General features: G+C 43.3%; 1 protein-coding gene across 4 annotated transcripts in view; it reads left to right on the top strand.

The window, feature by feature from the left end:
- si:dkeyp-72e1.9 (syntaxin-binding protein 4) overlaps window positions 1-19,355 on the top strand; it is a 49,331-nt gene extending 29,976 nt beyond the window's left edge. For 3 of the 4 annotated variants that reach the window (XM_048992169.1, XM_048992170.1, XM_048992167.1), the window contains exons 9-22: window positions 1,994-2,100; window positions 2,222-2,363; window positions 2,780-2,819; window positions 7,579-7,673; window positions 8,490-8,586; window positions 9,447-9,574; window positions 10,312-10,404; window positions 10,788-10,853; window positions 11,822-12,010; window positions 13,067-13,183; window positions 15,711-15,760; window positions 16,590-16,729; window positions 17,797-17,854; window positions 18,048-19,355. In XM_048992169.1, coding sequence (XP_048848126.1) covers window positions 1,994-2,100; window positions 2,222-2,363; window positions 2,780-2,819; window positions 7,579-7,673; window positions 8,490-8,586; window positions 9,447-9,574; window positions 10,312-10,404; window positions 10,788-10,853; window positions 11,822-12,010; window positions 13,067-13,183; window positions 15,711-15,760; window positions 16,590-16,729; window positions 17,797-17,854; window positions 18,048-18,132 — 1,407 coding nt within the window. In that variant the 3' untranslated portion in view covers window positions 18,133-19,355. The remainder of the gene's footprint in view (window positions 1-1,993; window positions 2,101-2,221; window positions 2,364-2,779; window positions 2,820-7,578; window positions 7,674-8,489; window positions 8,587-9,446; window positions 9,575-10,311; window positions 10,405-10,787; window positions 10,854-11,821; window positions 12,011-13,066; window positions 13,184-15,710; window positions 15,761-16,589; window positions 16,730-17,796; window positions 17,855-18,047) is intronic. The other variant, XM_048992168.1, reaches the window with a different exon arrangement.
- Window positions 19,356-23,556: the final 4,201 nt, after the last annotated feature.

Here is a 23,556-nt window from a genome sequence, read left to right as displayed (position 1 = left end):
TAAGGGAGATGACAGCTCTTTTGGAATAAAAGTTACTCTCTTTATTAACAGCTACCGTTGGTTTAATAGTAGCAGCGGCACAGGCAGGGAAGCCAACAGTTTAAATGACAGTCATGGTTACACGCATTCCACAACATTTACTACCAACAAAAACACAGGAATACACATAATTTACACTATTTGAAAATAGACAATATATACTTGCCAGAAACTGCTTAATTAGTCCTGCTGATGAACCCTGTGGCGTCTCATACATGTCAGCCAATCATGGACGAGCGGCAGCGTCGGAACAAATGAAAAAGTTTCCCTCCGGGATCCTGCACAGGTGGCGCTCCAGTGATTACAGTTCATACAGTGTCGTATTGCTCATTGGCGTTGCGCCAATCAATTTCGGTAGGTATGTGTTTGTGCGTTTTGTCGACGTGTAACGTAAATTTAATTATTCTGTCAACAATAATGTTCCTACTTTGGCCATGAAAGCACGTCGTTAAACTTGTCGTACACTCACAGTCAGGGTAATCTGACCAGGGAGTGAGCTTCCTCCATCAGATAACATCTCTTAATCCTGTCCCCCATCCCTCATCATTCCTGTTTTCCACCCGTAACTCTACACATCATCAACAAGCTATCATGACTCACATCTCAGCTGCAGCTAATAAGGTTAGCTGGATGTGTTTGAATGTGAATGGTTGCATAAAGTTTCAAGAACATTTGTATCTACGTATGTGTTTTTTTAAATTTTGTTAATGTGCACGGTATTGAAACGGTGCCCACCCACAAATTTAGTTTGCGTGACGCCCATGGTTTTGCTAAAACGGTGTTGATCTCGTCAGTTTCATAACACGTCCCCCCCCCCCCCCCCCCCCCAGCATAAAAACATGCAGTTAATCTAATTGGCATCTCTGGATTGCCCAAGCACATACGGCTGCCTTTAGCCCGTATCCAAATGGGTTATTGTTGCCATATTACTCCTCGGATGAATCACAGGGTGAGTGGGCGTTGAGAGGCGTGAGAAATGTGACCTTTCTAGACGCTCTGAAATCTCCGAAAAGCTTTGGCTGTGAACTGATTTGCTGCATAGTTTAACAGCTTGTTTGCAGCTTCTTGCTTTGGTGCACTGTCTTGAAACGGCGAACGGATTTTCAAATAAACGAGAGCTTTTCTGCTTGTCACCACCACTCAAACAGATGTGTCCTGAATTCTTAAAGCACTGGAATGGCTCCTGGAAACATTTTATTTGTGGAGACTGCCTGTGTGACTGATTTGCCAGTGTCAGCTAAAAATACCTACAAACAAGAACGTGTACGGCAACAATCTTGTTAATACCATACAAAAAACTGAAGGAATGGTTTATTTAAGGGGCGTGTTACACAAAGCCTACCAAAGAGGGACTGAAATGGTCCAACCGTTCAGCTTTGTGCGTTTGGCATGTTTTTTTTTTGCAGTGATTAATGTTGGATCTCAGGACAATGTCGTACAGCTTCATTTATTTACCAATGCCACCAAAGAATAGGATCGTTCCTGTTCTCTCTTGCATCTTCTCATATATACATGAAGCACTGGATCGCCTCGATGCACAAACACTGTCAGCATAATTAGAAAGTGTGGATGTTGCATATACTGTAAGGCAGCATGGAAGCAGAGAGGACACACTGCTGCTTCATACCTAAATGGGTGGGGTTTTAAATCTCACCTCACATCTGCTCTGCATGATCTCCCTGAGTTATGTTTGCCTCCTTCAGGCTCTCTGGTGTCCCCCCACAGTATAAATCTGCAGTTAATCTAATCGGCATCTCTGGATTGCTTAAAATGTAAATGTGTGTCTTTTGGTGGCCTGGCATCCCATCTATGGTAGACCTCACCCTGTGACCTTGACAAGGGTGAGAAGTCGGATCTTGTGAATCCCTAGTGGTGAGTCTAAGCTAAGTGATTTTGGTATTCAGCACATGTGCGGTGTGGAATTGTGTGTCTGAGGGCCTTGCTTCTCCCGTAGGATGGACGACTGAAACCTGGAGATCAGCTAATCGCCATCAACAAGGAGTCGCTGATAGGGGTTACGCATGAAGAGGCTAGAGGCATCATTAACAAGGCCAAATTCAGGTGCGTGTGCTGAGAGAGACGAGGGCAGTGGTGTCCCATCCAAGCACATGAAATTCTGCACTTTTTTAATTTGAAAAAGTAACAGTAGTGAGATTTGACTGTTTTCTCTTTGTCTCCAAAGCCAAGACACTTTTGTGGACATTGCCTTCATTCCCGGGAAAAGTCTAGTGTCCAGTGGCACTGGTGTACAAAACGGAGTGCAGAAGGGTGTAGGGAATGGATGCAGCTCCTATCGGATAAAGGTCCGTGGAAGATCTCCGGAGGTGAGTATGCTAAAATTTTGGCCTTTTCACAAACTTCACTCTGAAGCCTTTTTGAATAAGCACACATTTTCAAGCTTTAATGTTGATACATTACTATGGTGATGGTTATGGACAGATCTGGAAGTCCCAGGTGAGGCCCTTATGTAGGTCCTGTCAGATATTCTAATGCAGGGTTCTCCAGTTCCAGTGGTGGAGCGTCAGAATCCAACTCAGTCTGCAGATTTCCCTGCACTGTGTTGGATTCTGGCTTTCCAGGACCGGAATTGGGGAACCCTGTCCTATAGGAATGATGTAAGTGACTTTATGGAAAATGTACAGAATGCATTACATTTCCGCCTGGACGTGAGGTTCCTAGCTATGTTGTGGACCTGCAGTGGCTGATTCTATGGCATGTAATGCTGGTGTCTCTTTGGCAGAGAGCCCCCGCAGAGCCCACCTCCAACGCACACGTGTCAGGTAGACCACCTCGGCCGGCCACTGCTCATACTCACATTCATGCTCAAATAACACTTCGACGTCTCCTGGGGGGTTTGGTCCTCCTAGGTAAATTTCGTAGAGATGTACCGATTGTTTCGGTAACTTTCGGTATCGGCCGATACAGCAACAACCGGCTGTGGGGCGATGCTTAAAAATCAGCCGATATTTACCGCCGATAATTCCCTTTAAGACGGTGACCCATATCACGTAGAACACACGCGCACTAAACAGTTCGAAAAACATCCGCTGTGTGGAATTATCTTAACGAGGTTAGAAACGCTTTTTGCGAACGTTGCTCTGCTGAAATTCCACAAGGAGGATCCACTATTACGACATTTCAACACAACGAAGTTCATTGCTCACCTTTAGGAGAGACAGTGAAGAGTATGAAGAGTTTGCGGAAAACAAATCGGTTCTAATACGAACGGCTACAGTGCTGCCGAGTGACGCCAGTGCGTCAGTAACGCAAACGTTTGATAGCAAACGACAATCCAGTGCAGACAGTGCGAAATCAAAAGATATTACTTGGAAAATTATGGAGTTTAGACTTGATGATCAGCCCTTCTCTGTTATAAATGTTATAAATATATAACATGTATACAGTTACAAAATAGAGTGCCCTGGAACGAAGAAAAAGAATAAGAGTTTTTCATATATCCGCTCCTGCATCCAGTGTTCCCTGTTTTCTGGTATGGGATCTTGTTAGTCTCACATTAGATCAGTATCTATAGATGTGATGCAGCCACTTGATTCACGTGCCTCATCCTTCTCACGCTCATCCAAAGATCTTTTTATAATCTTCTCAGTCTCGCACCTTTCAGTCAGGTCCTCCTGGGTTCACTGCAGGTCCTCCCTGGTATCTCGATGTGCTTCCCTTCTGAAGTCTTCTTCAAAATGCAAAAAAATTATATCTATGGTATTTAATATTTTATTACTATCTTTTCTGCGCTGGTTTTGAGTTCAAAGGCTTCTCCTTTCGGGAGCCCAAATGAAAGTTGCATCAGAGTTGCAGGACAATCGAAAGTAACTCACAGGAGCTCTGCTGTTGCACCTTTCAGCACTGCTACCCAAACACACTGTGCTCTGGTTCAGCCTCTTTAGTTTATGTGACAAGGAAAACTTCCTATGAGGTACTAATCTGAATAAATGGGATCTTCTGGAACATCAAAGATTAAGAAAGATAGACTAAGGTTTTATGATCGGCTGTGAGCCAGTGTTGAATTTAGATTAAAATATCCAGAGGCCTGAAGGATTCCGATGACATTTCTGTGGAATGGAACCCAGAGAAAACGCTCCTCTCCGTCTTCTCCATAATCAGCGTTCCTTTCCGTGTTGTTAAACATCTTGATTTCCTGCTCATTGTAGCCTTCACATTTTAACATTTTAGCTCAAGAACGTTGCTTTACTTAAGCACAGTATTTTTTTTATCATCATCACAAAAATATAATAACTAAGAAGACAAGAATAGCAAAGAATGTGATATGAAATATTTATATGTGGACTTGACAAGCACAGAACATTTGATTAAGAACATAAGAAAAAGAAATACATAAATAGTTGGGTTAAAAAAATAATACTACAAGATCCTAGCTTGCTAAAATGGAAATACTTTATTCTTAGGAATTATGAAACCCAATATTTATCAGAATATACCATGTGTGCCACTTGTATATTCTTTTACACGTGATTCACTCATGTAAATATTACTCCCGACGTCTGTTAGAGTAACAGATCCACATGACAGATTGAAATTTGCAGACTAAGAAGCAAACTTCTCTCCTAGTTGAAGCCCTGAAACTCTCCTTTAATGGAAACCATGAGACCAGTCATCGCTATAAACAAAGATGGGGTACATATATAGAATGGTGTAAGAGACATGCGTGGGAAGCACATGGTCCTGGGGCCACTCATGCAGACCAAATGGAAGAGGGCAAAGCAAACTGAGTACAGAACGATAAGGCCCAGTGTTGAATAAAAATGACATATAGCCAACCAATACAGCAATTGGTAGCAATTTTTCAATACGAGGCCTAGAATTCACATCACACTTTGATGCCTTGGTTGACACAGTAACGAAGGGAGCTATAAGGTTTGGGATCCAAAACTATGAATTTGTTCCACTCTGCTACTCTTCAGTCACAACTGTGTAGCTAATGTGACCCGAACTATTTTTCGTGCCTTAATCTAACCACCATGCCCCGTGGGATGTGTGTGTTAAGTTTTACGACATCAGCTTGATTGGGTACAGGAAAAAATATCCAAGTACTTCCGCTGGGTTGCAGTGATCTGTAGTAGTTACTCTGGAGTCAGCTCGGCTCCACAGTTCAATTCTTTTGTGTATTCAGAATGTCTTCCCGGATTCTGACCTTCGAGGAAAAGTGAACCAGAGACTCCACAATCCTATAATCCGCTTTCATTCCAGTGCATTAGCTAGCAGCTGGATTCGCTAACTGGCATTCCCCCAAGCTGACACACCACTTACGAATATCATCAGCAATGACAGGTTAATATAATAAGGCTATGATTTGTTGTAGTGTTTCACCTTCCCCTAAACGTCCTACTATTAGGTTATGGTGCGGCACCTGGACTAGCATTTTCATATAGCTATAAATGTCCTGCTCACCAGATAAACCTTTTAGTATCATCAATAAGTGCAAAAGGGGATCTGCAATTAAAATAAATGAATCTTTCCATTCAGGCATGTGTACAGATGGCTTCTCACTTTACGTTGGTTCAACTTACAATTTCTTTACTTCACGATGATGCAATAGTGATGAACATTCAATAGTCGGCAGACTTTGAATTTTGATCAGTTCCTGGGCTAGCGATATGCTGTAAGGTCATTTTTATCTTTATGGTTCCTGATTCCCGATGATGGCAGCATCCATATAGCCACACTTTCAGTCCCTGTAGTGATTGCGGACGTGAACATTTCATGGCACAGCGTGCATAATGATGCATGCAGCGTTTTGTTTTTCTGTGCTTAACCAAATATTTCCTTATCCAATAACAATAGTTATTTACCAGTTTATTTGTTCTATCATATTCATAACCGACTTATGATATTTTCAACGTACGACGGGCACATCCGAATGTAACCCCATCGTAAGTAACCAAGCATCTTAAATTCTTCATGAAGATCTCTGGTCTTGTCGAGCAGATCCAACTAACAGGTCCTCATCTACATCACTACTGCCATCTTGTGTTTTAGTCCATAGCCCACACAGTAGAGTGTATACACCAAACACTCTGCCAGCAACCCGTCAACAGTATCTACTGCATCCCTACCGCCCAGATCCACATGGGAAGGGAAGGTTTAGCCAAAGCGTTGACCTTGCTCCTGAAAAGTACTACGACCTGACACTACTGATATACATCTCCTTTCATCATTCAGTAATCATTGTGCCTCATGAGGTTGCCATAATCTATGTTGAATTAGACCCTGGTTCACCGGTGATTAGTCATATTAATCATATACGCTCCCCAGGTTATGATTGCCTGTGTTACAATATTTCAGCTTTACAATGGGTAAATGTTTTTCATTTTTAGTACATTGCTCAATAAATTGCACAAGATATGCAATATTTTATTACTGTATAAAATAGGCTTTGTGTTAATGGTTTTACCCAACTGTAGGATAATGTAAGTGTTCTAAGCACGTTTCAGGAGGCTAGGCTAGGCTACGATGTTTGTTAGGTTAGGTGTACTATATCATAATGCATTTTTGCCTTGCATTATTTTCGCCTTCCCGTAGGTTTATTGAAACACATCCCCTCCGTAAGCCAGGGAGAGGCTGTATATCTTTGATATGGTATCTGGTAGACCAACCCTGGAATAAGTTCTGAACAGTGACTATATCCGGATATTTTGTCTGTACATGAGCCAGATCCCCAGAATTTTAGCCTGATCCCTGCAATGCTCTGGTACCATAACATCTATGAGTGGGTGCATGGAAACTAGGGAATGTTTATCTGGGAGAGGCAGATTGGAGGGACCATTAAACAGGAGAGGACAAGGAGTAGCTTTAAAGGGCACCGCTATGAGCAGAGTGGCACTTTCTCCCTTATAGGCTCTGGAGAAACCCTGTGTCACTCATTCCGACTTCTGCTCCAAAATGCTGAAAATGTGAAACGTGGTATCATGATGCACTAGGCAGCGGATTCGAATTGTAATGAAGATCTTTGCTTACTCCCATTAGTCTGTTTTTGTTTTTTGGTGTTCAGTGACTGGGAGGTTAGGGCCTGAATCCCTGTGCCTTCTTCTCTATCCGTGTCAGACCTGCCAACTGTATCGCAGCCGGGTGGCGGCGAGGATTAGTGAGCCTGTGCCGTGTGGCAGGGCTTCACGGCTGGCTGCTCCTCACCCCTCGCTGCAGCCCGTCAATCAGCTGTGTCGTGACAACACTGCCACAGCTGGAGACGCCTTGTTTTGAACCAAGGGAGCGGATTTGACAGCCTCTGCAGGCTTTAGCAAACTTTAGGCAGATCCCCGGGTCTTTGAAAATAGTTTCATATTGCCGACAAGGATTACAGCTTATGCCTAAAGATACGAGTTTTACCGGGAGCAAAGAATCGGGAAAGACTCGAAATTTTGCCAGTTTATTTTGGTACATCGATCTGTTATTCACCTTTCTCGTCTTGCCTTGAATGTGTTGAGTGTTGATCGGTGGCAATAGGCACTAAGGTGGCTGATCCTCGGAGTAACGAGTGTCGTGTCTGTCCCGACTCCCTTTGTCCAGCTCCTCCCACCAGCTCACTGAGAACAGCCACGACTGCCAAACCGAAGATCGCCCTGGACCCAAACATCCGCCTGAGGTCACAGAAGCTGGACCTGGTGAGTCAGCGGCCTTTTATCCTGACGGCAATCATTATAACATTCATGCAAGAGATAAAAGACCCTCCCACCACTGCCCCTGTTACTTCAATAAGCAGTTTTGAATGTCAGGGATTATTTTGTTACTCGATGTCACTTAATGCCAGATGACACCATTGGTCTAATGTTCAACAGCTTGCTGTTGTTTAAGATTCTGACTTGCATGCTTTTATTTGCACAAATTAAGAGACCACTGCAGATTTTCAGTTTGACTTATTTCTCAACTTATGGGCATGTGCCTGTGTAAAATTTTTATTTTTTTTTGCAAGCTCCAGGCTGGCTCTTCCCTGCTTCTCATTAATGAAGGGCTTCTGCCTTGCTTTATGGGTCTTCAGTCCTGCTTCTAAAAGCCTGTTATGAATTGTCCTAGCAGAACACTTCACACCTGCACTTAATGTTTCCCATTCCTTTTGAAGGTCACTTGAGGTCGATTCATGAGTCACTGCCGGATAAGTTGACAGCCATCTCTGGCATTAGAATGTCGCTTCGGCCTTTTACCTGGCTGGTTTCTGGTCGTTCCCAGTGTCTCCTGCTTCACCTTATTCTTGTACACTGCTGTCTAGAAACTTTGAACCTGGAAGCAGCCTGCTGCTCAGTGTAGCCTTCTGGCAGCAGAACCAGAATTAAACCATAATTTTAAAATGCAGATTTTTTTTTAAATATAGGTCTCTCAATTCTTTTCTAGAGCTGTATATGGAAGGAAGTTGATGGAGTTTCCCAGAGAGATTAGTGAGATGTTCAGTTGACTTTTCTCTTGCTCCATGTTCATTCTCCCAGGCTCTCACGTACTTGGGATTGGAGGTTACAGAAGAGGAGAAGAGGAAGCTGATACACGTCTTGACCATTGATTCTCAAGGCAGTGTGGCCTATGGAGGTGAGATCAGCGCAGTCACATCACCAAAGTGCCGAATTTCTTGAGTGCCACGAGTACGTCAGCGAGGCCTGGAGGTGGCACTGAGAAAGCAACTGAGAAGGTTTTTTTCCACGACTGTCTCCCCAGTACACATGATCTCATTAAACAGTAACTCTGCTTGAAGGTGTTGCTCAGTCAACTAGATCAAATCATATCTACTCAGATAAACAAGCCAACTTGGTTTTGTGCTTAAATGTTCAGGTGTATATGGACACAGGGATCATACAGAATTGAATACTATGTGAAGAAGATTCCATTGTTATGCAGTACTTCACATCTTTGTTGAGCAGGAACATGACTGAATGAGGTCGAACCAAGCTGCGTTTGCGCATTTTTCCATTGCAAGTACAAGATCAGTCGGATGCTGCCGTTCACCCAAAGGACGATGTGTGTTAGGACCTTTTCCCATGTCTAGTGTACTTGAGCCTCCATTGTTTAATGCTTATTTAAAACATAAATAAAAACTTTTTCCTCTTAGGAAAGACCTTAAAATAGCTAAGTGTGAAACGTTCTTTCCAAAGCTTTTGCTGACTGAATGACAAGACAGAATGGAGAGCAAAATTATTCTTTAACGATTGTCATGGTTTGTCACGCAAATCTCGTGCCTAGAACTTCACTTTAATCTCCTGGATGGCTCAATGGTGGAAAATGGACTGCAAGGTCTAGGTTATCCTGGTTCTCTACTCACATTTCTGAGGAGCATTTTGTTGGCTTGTCCAATTGTTCTTCTCTAACTGTAACTGTCCATCCTTTTGCAGTCCTAGTGACCCAACCTGAGGTGATCTTTCTGAGCTGTAAGTGTCTTTATGTCTGTGGGACAGATTTCGTAGAGGCAGTGCGAGACGTCTTTCAAAACAAGCTAGAGGAAGCAGGCCTGGCCCAAGGACCCTTCATGTTCTCCTACCATGAAGCAGCCAGCTTGGTGGACACCTCCGCCTTCCACTCTCCGGTAAGATTCCCCAAGAAGGTTCTTGACAAAAACATCCATCCATTTTCCAAACCGCTTATCCTATTGGGTCACGGGGGGTCCGGAGCCTATCCCGGAAGCAATGGGCACGAGGCAGGGAATAACCCAGGATGGGGGGCCAGCCCATTGCAGGGCACACTCACACATCATTCACTCACACATGCACACCTACGGGCAATTTAGCAACTCCAATTAGCCTCAGCATGTTTTTGGACTGTGGGGGGGGAAACTGGAGTACCCAGAGGAAACCCCACAACGACATGGGGAGAACATGCAAACTCCACACACATGTGACCTAGGCGGAGACTCGAAACCGGGTCTCAGAGGTGTGAGGCAACAGTGCTAACCACTGCACCACCATGCCGCCCTTGACAAAAACATTCAACTGAAAATTTTCAGTTTGAACTGTATATTTATGCAACAATCATGACTTTTTCAACAGTCTGCAAACAGCACCTTTTTCATTTTTTATGATGTTTCCTGAAGGCAAAGAGGTTTTAGATGTAAAAAAAAAATGAAGCATTCAAGGAAATTATCAAAGTTGTGCTTCTAAGTCCTTCGATGTTCAGCTGCTTGTGCAGACATTGTGTTCCAATTGATCCTTTCAGAGCAATGCGCAAAAGCTAGTAATCTCATATACACAGCCAATTTTATACCACTGCTTTTTAAGCGGGGATGTAAGTATTAATATTAATAATTCTTCCCATGCTGTCTTACAGAGTTATGAGCTGGGACACAGCTACAGCAATGAGGGGATTGAGCCATTTGAGGCGGACTTTTCCCACGTGCAGGAGAAGACGAGGCAGTTAAAGGTTTGATGGGAACCTGTCATTTTACATGCTTTTTGCCCTATTACACAAGTCTCAAGCATATTTTGATTCAATCTGTAAATCTGTATGGATACATCCAGTACATCCTGGAATGGTGCATTGGCGCAGGACAGGGGGCTGTTTGCTTGGGGGTGAGGGGTCAGTTGTATTGTGAGGACCTCATTGCTCCTCTAAGCCTCCTTGAGCAGAGGAACCAAATTTAACAAAGTCTAGTTGCCACAGTAGGACAGGCATTGAATTGACTAATCGGTGTCTTCACACTTGCTGTTACAGCTTCATTACAGTCCAAAGTGGCACACACCAAGCTGCCAAAGGGTCTTCTTTTCACGCGCAAGTGTGACAAGCCGATTGTCTCGTTTCTCCAGACACTACTGAAAGACATGGAGAACAGCAAGAGGACCCTCGAGGAAGAGCTGCAGAAGAGCGCCGAGGTAAAGGGCGCCCAGTCGGCGTTCTGCCGGCTTCTGTGCACTAACAGGCCCGGCTCTGCCCTCGCCATCCCTGCCTTTAGTGTCCCCAAGGCCTCCACACATTACAGGGAGTCCGTCCTGTTGCTGGTAGTGTGCCTTGCGCCAGAGAGATTGCCGGACATGCAGACCTAACAAGCTTGACAAGCTGATGAGTGACCTGCCATTTCCAGACAGCGGATACACGCAGCCATTTACTGGGTTTAGCATTGTGTTTTTAACCTTTTTCCTAATCGAGCCGCAAAGCCTACAAGATATAAGCTTTGGCAGTCGTCCAGTTCAGATACTACTTCCCAACCGCTGTGTGCTGAATTTCTACTGTTCTTCTCCTACTCATGCCGTGATCGCCTCGGTCAACTCGTGTAACAGCTGGCGTAGTGGTTAGGGGCGCTGACCAGTCCTCTGTAGGTCACTGGCTGAGCTCCCAGGAAGCCGTACCATTCATCCAGGCACTTAACCTCAATCACTCCAGCAAAATCACTCCAGCTCTATAAATAGGTGGAAATTTAAGCTCTGATGCGACTTTCTGTATATCACTCTGACCTCATCAGCTATAGTAATGGTAGTACTGATAACATCTGTCCATCCACCTAGCTTTTGAGCCTGGTCAGGGCTGTGAGAGGGCCTGTAGACTATCTCAGGCAGGGATCCAACAGCACAAGCGCACACACTCACACTCTGGGCTATACAGAGTCTAATCAGTTGAAAGTCCTCATAACAGTTTGTATTTAAATTAGCTTTTTGGCACTGTTGAGTTTGAGACTACAGTGGACTTGCTGACAGGATGGCGTCCATGAGGAGGGGATTGTGGTTAAGGGCCCTTAACATGAGCCCACCTTTGTATATACAGAAGATCTATAGCTACAGCCCACGCAGGCCGGCTTGAGCAAAAGTGTAGGGCAGGTTTGACACAGGCCAACGTGATGTCCCAGAGGGCCGAGGCCATGCTGGCAGAGAACCGGGAGCTGAGGAGCAGGCTGCAGGAGGCGGAGGCGGCTCAGCGGCAGACCTGCGGGGCAGAGCAGGACTACGAGGAGGTCATCTGTCTGCTGGAGGCGGAAATCAGAGATCTGAAGAACCAGCTGGCGGCGTACAGGAAGAAGAGCATGGAGCCCACCAAAGTAGGCCGGAGCTCTCGCTCATTTCCCTCTGCGATCTGTGTGTGTCTGTCAGCTCTGTCCAGGCTGAAGCACAGTGCATCAGCATATTACTAGTGTCTGGCCTCACACTGACGAAGCTTTGGCTAGAAATGTGGTCACGCTCGCAGTCTTAGCTGGTCAACGCGACAAGCAGAAAATTTCCTTCAGCAAATTCATTTAATGCAAGTTCATTTAAATGCACTTTGACCCATGAATCTGCATAGCTAAACAAATCTGATCGGGGACGGGGCTGACCCCACAGTTCCCTAATTAGTTTGGCTGGATCTGAGTACCCTGTGCTTTTTCATTACAACTCGCTGCGTATAAAATATCACAGATAGACGCTGCCTTGCTGGCAGACCTCATCCAGATGGGGCTTGCAGGTACGATTCAACGCATAATTCCAATACATTTTATTACCAAGAATTGACACTCTGGTAGACATTAGCGGTATAAAGGCTTAAATGCACTGGTAATTTCGTGCCATGACAGCGCAAAGGCAAACTTATTTAGGGAGCATTTGCATTGTTATTACAATGAAGAGAAATTTGTGAGAAGAACTTGCGTAGCAGTTATGGCGATTCCTGTCTATAACACATCGCTAGCCAACCTGCTTCTTACGTAACTTGCCATGCAATATTATTCCGGTTTCTTGGAGGGGAGGGGGGTCCCCCATGATAAAATCTACTGAAGACAAATAACCGCAGTGTATGCAAACTGCCACAGTATCCCGTATCGTGCAGTTGTGACCGTTTTTTTTGCTTGATTCTGTGAAGACACTTCATATTTGTTGCTCTAGTGTGACTGCACCTTAAGGCGAATGTCAACACATACAAACTGATAGCCGTGCTCCTCCATCGCCGCTGAGTCTAAAGGTGCGGTAGGGATTGTGGAGCCGCACTGCCAGGGGTTCGGCTCTACTCCCCCCTGCTCTCCATCTCTCTCCCTGTCCTCCCAGTTTTCTCGCGACTCGCATCATGCACTGTCTTTGCTGTTGGTAGTCGCTGTGACGGCATTCTGCCACCTGTGTTCTGTCAGGAGGACATCATGGAGCTGAACCGCAGACTGTCTGCCATCGGCTGTCAGCTGAGGAAGTCGGAACTCAGTAGGAAACAACTGGAAATTTCCAACAAGAAGCTGCTGGGTTTTGTGCAGGTAATTTGATCTGTTATGACACACTTGCTGGATTGGCCACATGTGCGTGACTTATTTTATATGATCACAGATCCATAACTTATCCATACCTAGTGTATTTCATATACTAGCATATTTGTGGTTACTAAATGCAAGGGATTCTGGTTATTTTGACTGTATCCACACTGCCATCTTGTGGTTGGTAATAGGAATTTTGAAAAAAGTTGCAACATGAACAATAAACCGGATGACTTGCGAGCTGAGTGGGTGACTGCAGCCTCACGCCTTCAGGGTTACGGACTTGACCCTCAGCTCTGTGCTTGTGTTTGCTCTCCTCATATTACTGTGGGTTTTCTTTCGATTCTCCAGTTGCCTCCAGCAGTCAACAACCATGTGGTTTAGTATTTTTCAACTGTGCATAGTGAGTGTATCCCCAAGGTGCTCCACGTGAGTGTGCTGTGATGCATTACAACATCATTTAAACAATGATAAAATACGGGGAAAAGGAAAGAGAGAAAGAAAGAAAGAAAGAAAGAAAGAAAGAAAGAAAGAAAGAAAGAAAGAAAGAAAGAAAGAAAGAAAGAAAGAAAAAGAAAAAGCCATATGACAATGGAGGAATTAAATGGAATCAAAAGCTCTCAAGTAGGGAAAAAAAAATTCTGGGGCGTCCAAGATCAGCTGGTTTCCCCCCCCCCGAGCATACTAACATTATAGAAAAAAGGAGTGGGCTTGCTTGCTGAAAGCAAGGTGTAGTCTATGATCAAGGGCAAAGCCAAAGTCCAAAGCCAAAGTGTGTAGGACGGCAGATTGAAGACTGCACCCACGATGTTACAGTTCGTCAGTCACATCCGCAATGTCATCCCTCCATGGGACTGAACCAGGACTGCAGCTCAGATGCTGCCCACCCAGGGTTTCACCCGGACACGTGGGAAGGAGGGCAGAGAGCATGGATGGTCAGAACATGCACAGACACTTGGATGGAAAAGCATAGCAGACAGAAATGGCATGCACAGAAGCTAAAAGGTAGTAATAGGTCTTCAAGTGAAATCTAAAGACTGAGACTGATTTGGCATCCTGAACACAGGCTGGCAGACCGTTCCACAAGGAAGGGGCCTTGGTGCTGAACGCTTTACTGCGAACTGGCACTTCATATGCGGAATGACAACCTGCGTTCTGTGACCTGAGTGGATGATGCGGCTTGTAAACTTGTAGTAATTCTGTCAGATAGGCAGGTTCTAGACCTTTAAGTGCTTTATATGTAAATACGAGAACTTTGACGTAACTTGCCTGCAAACAACAGAACCTCAGCATTCTGAGTATGCAGCGATAAAAAGTTTTGAGTCATCCAGGTCTTAAAAGCAATAAAGTACAGAGAAATGATGCCTGTGGTGTTCCATATTTGTCTGCTTACATAGACGACAGAGTACAGTTATTAGGCACTAGAACATATTGATATCGATTTAGTCAAATGGGACGTAAACCGCTTCAACACCATTCCACACAACCCAACATGAAATTTAAGTCTTCATAATAGAGCAGGGGTGGTGAAGCTATTCCTGTGGGTGCTGGTTTTTGGGATGACCTCTCAATCAGCCAATAACAGTGGGTCCCCTGGACTGCATTATTATTGGCTGATTGAAAGGTTATCCCAAAAACCAGCACCCACACCAGCCCTCCATGGTAAGGTTCACTACTCCTGTAACAGAGTAAAACAGTCAACTTTAATTAAGGCAGTTTCAGTGCTGTGTCCCAGGCTGGAATCTATCCAGTATGTCGAGTGTCTCCAAGTATGGCTGAAGTTGAGCAGCAACTATCTTCTCCGGAGCTTTGGACAGGAATGACAGATTAGAGACAGGTCTGTAACTGTTGGTTTCTTCAGTAGTGGTCTGACTTCTGCTACTTTAAATTGCTCAGGCACCTGAGGACAGGGATACATTCAGTATGGAAGTTAAAGGTCTTACTAGAACTTCTCAGGGTTTTTTTAAGTTGAGTGAGGATTGGATCCAGGGGACCAAGTGGTCGGTTTGGTTTTAGTTAATATTGTTTTTAACTCCAGTTCAGTTATTAATTCATACACATTTATGCTTTGTGCACATTGTGTTTGCATCAGAGTTGTATGTGAGCCACTGGAATATTTCAAGTCTAATGGCTGTAATTCTATGATTATGAACATAGAACCATGTCATTGACAAGAAGAGATTTGTTTCTGTTATTGTATTTCGTTATTTAAGTATTTTTTTTAGAATATTTAGTAAAACTTTAGAAACTATTTCATAAACCTTGCGTCGACTTGCGTTTCCATTTGGGACAGGGGTCACTGAACGCAAGTTAGTTTGGGCCACTGGTCGCAAGTCAGTTTGACGTATCTCAATATTGTAGCTGTCCATCACATATATGTTACTGTACGCATGCTGTATTACAAGTTATATATGGACAATGGGTCATTATACGGCTGGCAGTGGAGCCCATTCTCCTGCATCGTCCACTACTGCGTCCACTTTCACTCGCCGTGAGACTGTGTTTATGTCTATATTTTCTTTTTTTACAGAATGTTCACAAAGTGCTAACCTCCACCAGTTTATTTGGGTCAGACTTTGGGTGAGTTATTTGGATTTTTGAGTCATTTCTTCAAAGGAGCATTAGGGCCACCTAAAATGGAGAAAAATATAAATCATTTTGGGAATAAAGTCAAAACTTTCAAGATTAAAGCCTGCTCAAAGTCTTGAGGTAAAAGTTGAATTCAATGGATAGTTTCTCATAGCACAGCGGTTACCAAAGTAGTGGGTTGCAAGATGATTTGCACAATGTCTATAAATATAATGTGAAAAATATCCCATTTTAAGCATTACTGCAACCGGGCTATCGCGATAAACCTACCGTGGACGCCCCCCCCGGTCAGCAAAATATACCATCTGGACTTGGCCTCACTATTTGGAGACGACTAATATGAACGAAGTGGTGATCGGGAATTTCTGCCCCTGTGATTCTGGAGTCGTGGGCTTAAAGTTTGGGAAGCCGTGTCCTAGCAGACCTGAGTCTGCATTTCATGTGGAATGAACCCAGAAAGCGGCTGAATGTGAGGCATCTGTGTGATGTCGTGATGTACGATGATTCTCCTCGTTTAGTCATTGACACGTTCCTAACATTTAACTTTCAACTTTTTTAAAATTTTGACTTTAATCCCAAACGTTTATTTTGACTTTAAATCTTAAAAGTTAATTTTAATTTTAATCTTTTTAAATTTGTTTTTTTTTTTTCATTTTAGGGAGGCCCTAATACTCTTACATACATTTCCCATTATCTTTAAACTTATTAACATAATTATTGAGCCTTCATTTAAAGTGATGTTTCACTGCTCTGTCAAAACGCTACAGCCGAAGGTATTGCAGAAACTGTTTGAAGTTGGGGTTTTTTTCTTTGCGGTGAGCTTGTCTTATAGAAGCTTCGAAGTGGCTCCATCACTGGAAAATCCTGACACCCCCTTTGTCATCCGGGACCCTGCCGGTCAGCTGGTCGCCGAGGCCAAGGAACTGGTAGATGGGGTGCGGGTGCTTAACATCGAGGATGGTGAGTGCCAAAGCATGCCAGTTAATTACTTCCATCCATCCAACCATCCATCCATCTGTCCACTCATCTGTTCATTCATCCATTCTTCCATCCATCCATCGCTTCATCCATGAAATCTTCATCTTCTAACTGCTGATCATGGAGAATTCAATTACAAATTAGGTTTAATCATTTCATTAACCTGAATCGTGTAAAACAGAATGCTCTTACAATTAAACTTGATTTTATGAAGGTACAGTATACATAATGCACTATTCATATCGGATTCATCGTCAGTCATAAAGGATAATGAGTAGGTATTGAACATCCATCCATTAACCCATCTTCCTTTCACTTTCCCTGTTCATGGTCACATGACTATTGAACATAACCTTAATCAATTATTCAAGCCACACCTCACTCACCATCGTCCGAAAAAGGAGGAATCGTTGACGAATCAACAAATAACAAACTAAAATTTTATGTTTATGGCTGTTGACTTTGAAGAAAATACATATAACTTGAAATGAAGTCGAATTTAAGTGTAAAGATTTTAACATACTAAAGCACACATTCAGTTCAATTGAATTTGCATTGTACATTGTGTTTAATCAAGAACTTAAAAGCAAATAGGTTAATTTGAATAAAATACTGTATATACCAGTGTGAGTGAATTACTGTCTGACATGGTCTGGTGCAAGTAAAATTGAGGGTGCAGGTTTGATTTCAGCATTGGTAGTGAGATAATCAGCCCCAAATCCTCCACCCCCCTACTGTACATACCCACAGTACTCATATAATATTTGTATATATAATATATATCATTATAACTTCCTGAAATCAAGGGGGAAAGGTTTTAAATATTGATTAAAAGTTAGATTTTTTTGACAGTAAGAGGAAGTGGTGAGATCACTTACCCTAACTGTCCTTTCTAAGTAACCACACTCTTAATATAGCAGCATGTATAGTATTACAGATATGACCAAAGACATAATGTCTTCAACAGAGGACGGAAATGAATTTCTGGATCTCAGGATGTTAATTATTTCACTAATGATCCACGATGATCATGTGTTCGGTGTTTCCAGCACTAGCGTCGGACGTGGACAAGGGCAGGCGTCAGGAGGCACCGGCAGACCCCGCAGAGTGAGTGACTATCTCACAACCTCCTGTTAGTCATTGCAGATACATGTTTTATCATCACTCAGTCGCTGGGATGCATAGCGATAAGCTTAAGATCTCTGGCTAAGCTCGGGTTCGGCCAGTGTCCGTCTCCTAACAACACGAGTTAACGTCGATTAATATATCCTGCTTTTGTTTGAACCTTTTTCGCCTTCAGTCCAGCACCTCTGAGCCCTGAAGTTGGGCCCCTTTGCTCGCGCTCTGTCCAGGTGAGACGCCTGCAGGACCTTCCCACCAGCTAACACGCCTCCCATTAAATGACTCTGAGGCTACAGCGCTCACACGTGGTAACGTTTGCCGGTGTAGTGTGCTGTAAATTTGCACTGTGAATAACAGTCCTGCACCGGTAACAGAGGGTGTGAAATTTCGAAACCATTGCTTCTTCCCCTTCAGCCATTCTGATTCACCGTCTCCAGTTCCCCGGACCTTTTGCCAAAGAGTAACTGTTAGCTACAGCCTGAACATATTACACATGGATCCATGTGAACCAACCAAGCATATAAGGGATAAAATGAAGCTGGCTGATGTACATTTCATATATTTATAGTACTAAGACACATTAGTGAGTGTTACGCGTTACTGTCTGCTGTTCTGACTTCAGACCTTCAATTATCTTTTCTAAATACGTCTGTATGTATGTTATGTACATGAGAAAAACAGCAACAGAAAATAGTATTGATATAAAGGTGTCACTTTGCACTGTGCAATCAGAATGTTTCGTGGAATGTTCCAGAACATGGAAAGAACATTCAGGTGGTTCTCTTCTTCTTCTTCATCCGTTTCTCTCTTCCTTTTCTTTTCCTGAATGCATTGGATCAGTGAGCCTGTGTTGTGATGTTAGTGCACTGGGGGGGTTTATTACTGATGCATTTATCTGTTAAACAATTTCACCGAAGTCTTACCTGTGCTGCTTTCATCACTACAACAGAGCTTAGAAACACCAGTGTTAAACAGGTGTTTACATATGTAAGTCATTGCGCAATAAGTGTGAGTATTTCTGGCGGAATCCTGTAATAGAGCTTGTACCTGTGGTCCAACAGAGTTTCCTGCTATAACCAACGTATGTCAGAAATTTGCCATGCAGACTTTATCACAAAGCTAAAGCGAGTGATCTCCAGTACCCGACCAGACCAGAGGTGGCCAATATGATAAGACAGCACGAGAAATGGATCTGGGATCCAGCAGCTCTTTATAATCCAAATGGGAAAATCCGTTATACCATTGGATATAGGACACTGCACGCCATTCCCTGTATAATTAATTCAGTGTACACAGAAAAAATGTATATCAGTTTAAAAAGGTATTTAAAAATGTATATCAATTAAACATGTTAAATATTATTGCTACTACATTAATGGTTTGTTTTATTACTGGTCATGCTGTAAAAGATAACTATTATAACTAAATGCTACAGTATGCTTGGCATCAGTTTTTAGTTTTATTTTTATTAAAGGAATAAGAACTATTACTTTGTCTCTGCTGTATGATTCTCGGGGCGGCATGGTGGTGCAGTGGTTAGCACTGTATGGGGTGGCATGGTGGTGCAGTGGTTAGCACTGCTGCCTCATACCTCTGGGACCCGGGATCGAATCTTATATGTGTTATCACATGTGTGTGGAGTTTGCATGTTCTCCCCATGTCGTTTTGGGGTTTCCTCCCGGTTCTCCGGTTTCCCCCCACAGTCCAAAAACATGCTAACTGGAGGCTAAATTGCCCGTAGGTGTGCATGTATGAGTGTATGGTGTGTGAGTGTGCCCTGCGATGGGCTGGCCCCCCATCCTGGGTTGTTCCCTGCCTCATGCCCATTGCTTCCGGGATAGGCTCCGGACCCCCCGCGACCCAGTAGGAAAAGCGGTTTGGAAAATGGATGGATGGATGATTCTCTCTCTCTCTCTCTCTCACAGACCAAATGTCTGTGAATTCAATCGACAAAGTAAAAATACCAAAAGTCTCATATTTTGTTTGGCTACTTATGGTTAGGGCTGCGTAGGGGTTAAGATCATCATGTTGAAATTAGAGTTTTCCCCATAGAAATGAATTTAGAGTCCCCACAAAGATGTACTTACAAACCTGTGTTTGTATGTGTGTGTGTGTGTGTGTGTGTGTGTGTGTGTGTGTGTGTGTGTGTGTGTGTGTGTGTGTGTGTGTGTGTGTGTGATCCTTACAATAGAATAAAAACCTGTTATTTTGACATTGTGGGGATCATTTTTTCAGTCCCCATGAAGAGAAAATCCATTCAATAAAAATCACTGCTGTCCACTTTAATAACTTGAATTTAACACTTAAATAATCTGAAAACCATAACACACTATATTGTTTTTAAAGCAAATGAAATCTGTTACATCACGAAATCACCGCAAGTACCACTACGGCGAATACGCTCTGACGCACCAGTTACATTTGTCCCTCATGTGCGTTGTGCAATAATTTATACTGCTTGTCTGACATGTATTTGTAATAAATTCCAGTTAATTAAAAATATTAAAAATGGCATTTATAATGTGTTACTGGGACGTTTTTAACATTATATAATAACATTTAATAATCCTTTGCCTTCTGTTCTTTATAAATAAATGTGGATCCTTTTTCTCCTGGGGGGGAATTCAGTCCTCTACATCCTCCACCAGATAAGAATGGCATTACATTGCACATGTGGGTTGCCACGGCAGCCGTGACAGTCCGTCACCGTTGACGACCCGCCTCACATTCATCTTTCCTCCACCGGGGCGCAATGCGGATGACTCGACAGCGGTGTCAGTGACAAACAGTCAGCGTATCACTTGGTGGAAGGACACTGCGCTGGCGTTAAATTCTCATGATCATTATCTAGGAAAGGATGAAGGCTTTTGTCCACAAAATGCCTCTGCTAGGCAGGGTCATCCAACCCTAATTATCGGCAGCCACTGACTTGTGATGGTTTATAGGGAATGAATAATTCTCGGCATAATTCAGTGTTCCCTGTGTTGTGCTATTGGTAGCTGGATCACATGACCCCATGACCTCTGACCCCAAGCCATCCATGTTGTCATTAATGCTTCTTTTCTTTCAAATATATATTGTTGGGCCTCAACTAAATTTCTAATGTTTACATTTATAAATACTATTTCCTAAAAGTGTTACTTTGCCATTTTTCTAAATATCATGGAATACTGTTTTTCTCATACAGGCTTTTTTTTTATTTTTCTCTTCACTTCCCTCATGAGGAATTATTTAAAACACTTCAGAGAGTCTGTAGAAATGCGCAAGATTTGATTGAATTTTACTAAGTCTGTAACAGGTATATCGCGACATTTAATGTTTTTCTTGCCATTTAAACAGCCCTGGGTTTTGCAGAATACACCAGTGAGCATATATCTAAATGACTGAATTATCATTAAATATGAAATGATCATTTTGGCGTCTTTGGCGTGAACCTGACGCTGCTCTGTGCAGAGTCTGCATCTCCAGCGCTTCCTTTCCTGTCTCTCCTCCCACACCGCGAAGGCGCACATTCTGCCCCTGACAGAGGCTGCACAGATGGCTTCATAAATAATAAATACAGCGTCTCTCCTAAACCTAGGGGGCGTCGTGTCGCCCTGCCAGTCAAACGCAGATAAAATGTTGTGTAAACAGTTTTGTAAAATGAAACCTTTGACTGTCTGTCTATCACAGGAGTGTGAGAGTCGTTAGTCGTCCTGGTTACATGCCACAAGATCCACTGCTTCTGACGATCGTAGATTAGGAATTTATTGATGGTGGACAGACAGATAGAAAAACTATAGTGTCATATTTCTTATTCTTCAGTGTGGCTTTGTGTTTCTTGGGAGGGGCCGTTGACTCCCACCTCTGATCAATGTGTGTGGAGTTTTCTCTGGTTTCCTCACTCAGTCAAAAGACATGCAGGTAGGCATTTCTGAACTGCTGATCGCGTGTGTGAGCCCTGAGATGGACTGTCATCCCAGTCAGGGTGCGTCACATAACACGTTAGCCCCCCCTGACCTGATTGTGTTTAATGCCCCCTTGGCATACCGGAATGCAGGCACCCTGCTTATGGACATTGTGCACCGACATTTGCTGAGTTTACAAAATCCTCCCCTCAGTCTTAACTGGTGGGCGACAGTCAAGTAATGTTGTGGGAAAAGGTTGTGTGAATTTTCACATCTGCAATTTCATCTTCTTAATATTTTATTTATGGATATAAATGCGTGCCTTTGAATGCAGTATCTAAACAGCCACCCTTTTCTCCAAATCTGGTTTCCAAATAAAATTACGCCCATAATAATATTTGCTATATGAAGCAGATTGTAATTGTATATATCATTGTCAGAAGATATGTTTGAAGGTAACCCATATTTTTTTAACTAAGTATTGAAATCTACAGGACAAGCCAGCGAATTGTTCAGAGGGAACAAGGCATGAATTCTTTTTATGGGGAATTCTTATTTAACTCTTAATTTAGCGATCTGTACTCCTTCATTGGCCCTCAGCTTTTGCATGCAGGCCTCTGGGCTATCCTGGGCCATCCGGTGCCCTCTCGTTAGGTTCTGTGTGGGCCGACCCCTCGTCCCTCTACTGCCCAGCTGTGTCACCAGCTCTGCTCGCGTCCCTCTGGATCACGTCACTGAGCACGTGCTGCAGTGACATCGGTACAGACCCTCCTCTTCATTAACCGGTAAGCTAATATTAGCACAACATACGTGCTAATTTATTACTCGATGCTGGTAAAGGTTTCCAGTAACAGTGGTGTGGGAGCTAAATTTAGTCGCCGCTTTAGTGTTGAGGTGGTTTGCTGCTGGCAGAAGGCCTTTCTAGGTTGACTGAGGTTCCATCATAACCAAAAGCATTTAAGGTAAAAGACGTGTGTGGTTCAAGTAGGATTCTAACTCTAACCCCAACTGAAAAATGTGACATTTACACCCATAGCATGACACCCGCAGTGGGTACAATGAGCCGGCGTTTAGAAAAGCTGCCGTTTATGTGCTCATCGCCAAGGAAACACGTCTGTTTAAGTGCATTGATCATTCCATGAGGCCATTTACTCTTCCCATTCAGGGCTGGAATGTCTTCACATTTTTCTGGCTATAATACCAATTTCTATGCTCACCAGGCAGTGTAAGTATTTATTAGCTACATGATAACTACTAATTCATAATGTATTCGGAAAAATTAGAAGCGGGAATTTATCCTATACAAATAGCAGGTTCGCAGCGGCAGTTACTGATGAGTAGTTACACCTAAAATACTAAAACAATTATCAGCCGATTCAAATAAAATAATATTGTCCAGAAACAGAATTTATATTATTGCTATTCAGAACTCAAGCGGTTAAAAACCTGTCTTGTAAAATATATCTAATATATCTTACCTCAAATACTCCCACTACAACTATATATAGCTCTGAAATATATGTAGCCACACCTAAAATATCTTGGTGAGGATGCACTTTTTTCAACAGCTAAACTATCGTAACTAAGTCTAATATACAGATGCCGTTTCAGCGCGGCGGGGGGCGATGAGGCTGTGCTATTGTTGACTTGCTCGCTGGCTAGTTTCAGACGTCAAACAAGGCTGTCCGGCAGATAGCCGATGGTCCTCAGGTCTCACCTCCTCCGACTCTTCCACAATATTTTTGTCGTTATGAAGTGCGAACTCAGCAATGCTGTCCACCCCCCCACTAAACACCACGC

The sequence above is a fragment of the Brienomyrus brachyistius genome, chromosome 22, assembly GCF_023856365.1.
Source record: "Brienomyrus brachyistius isolate T26 chromosome 22, BBRACH_0.4, whole genome shotgun sequence".
In the NCBI taxonomy this organism is placed as follows: Eukaryota; Metazoa; Chordata; class Actinopteri; order Osteoglossiformes; family Mormyridae; genus Brienomyrus; species Brienomyrus brachyistius.
Note: the sequence above shows the minus strand (reverse complement) of the source record. Positions and strands in the feature narration are given on the sequence as shown.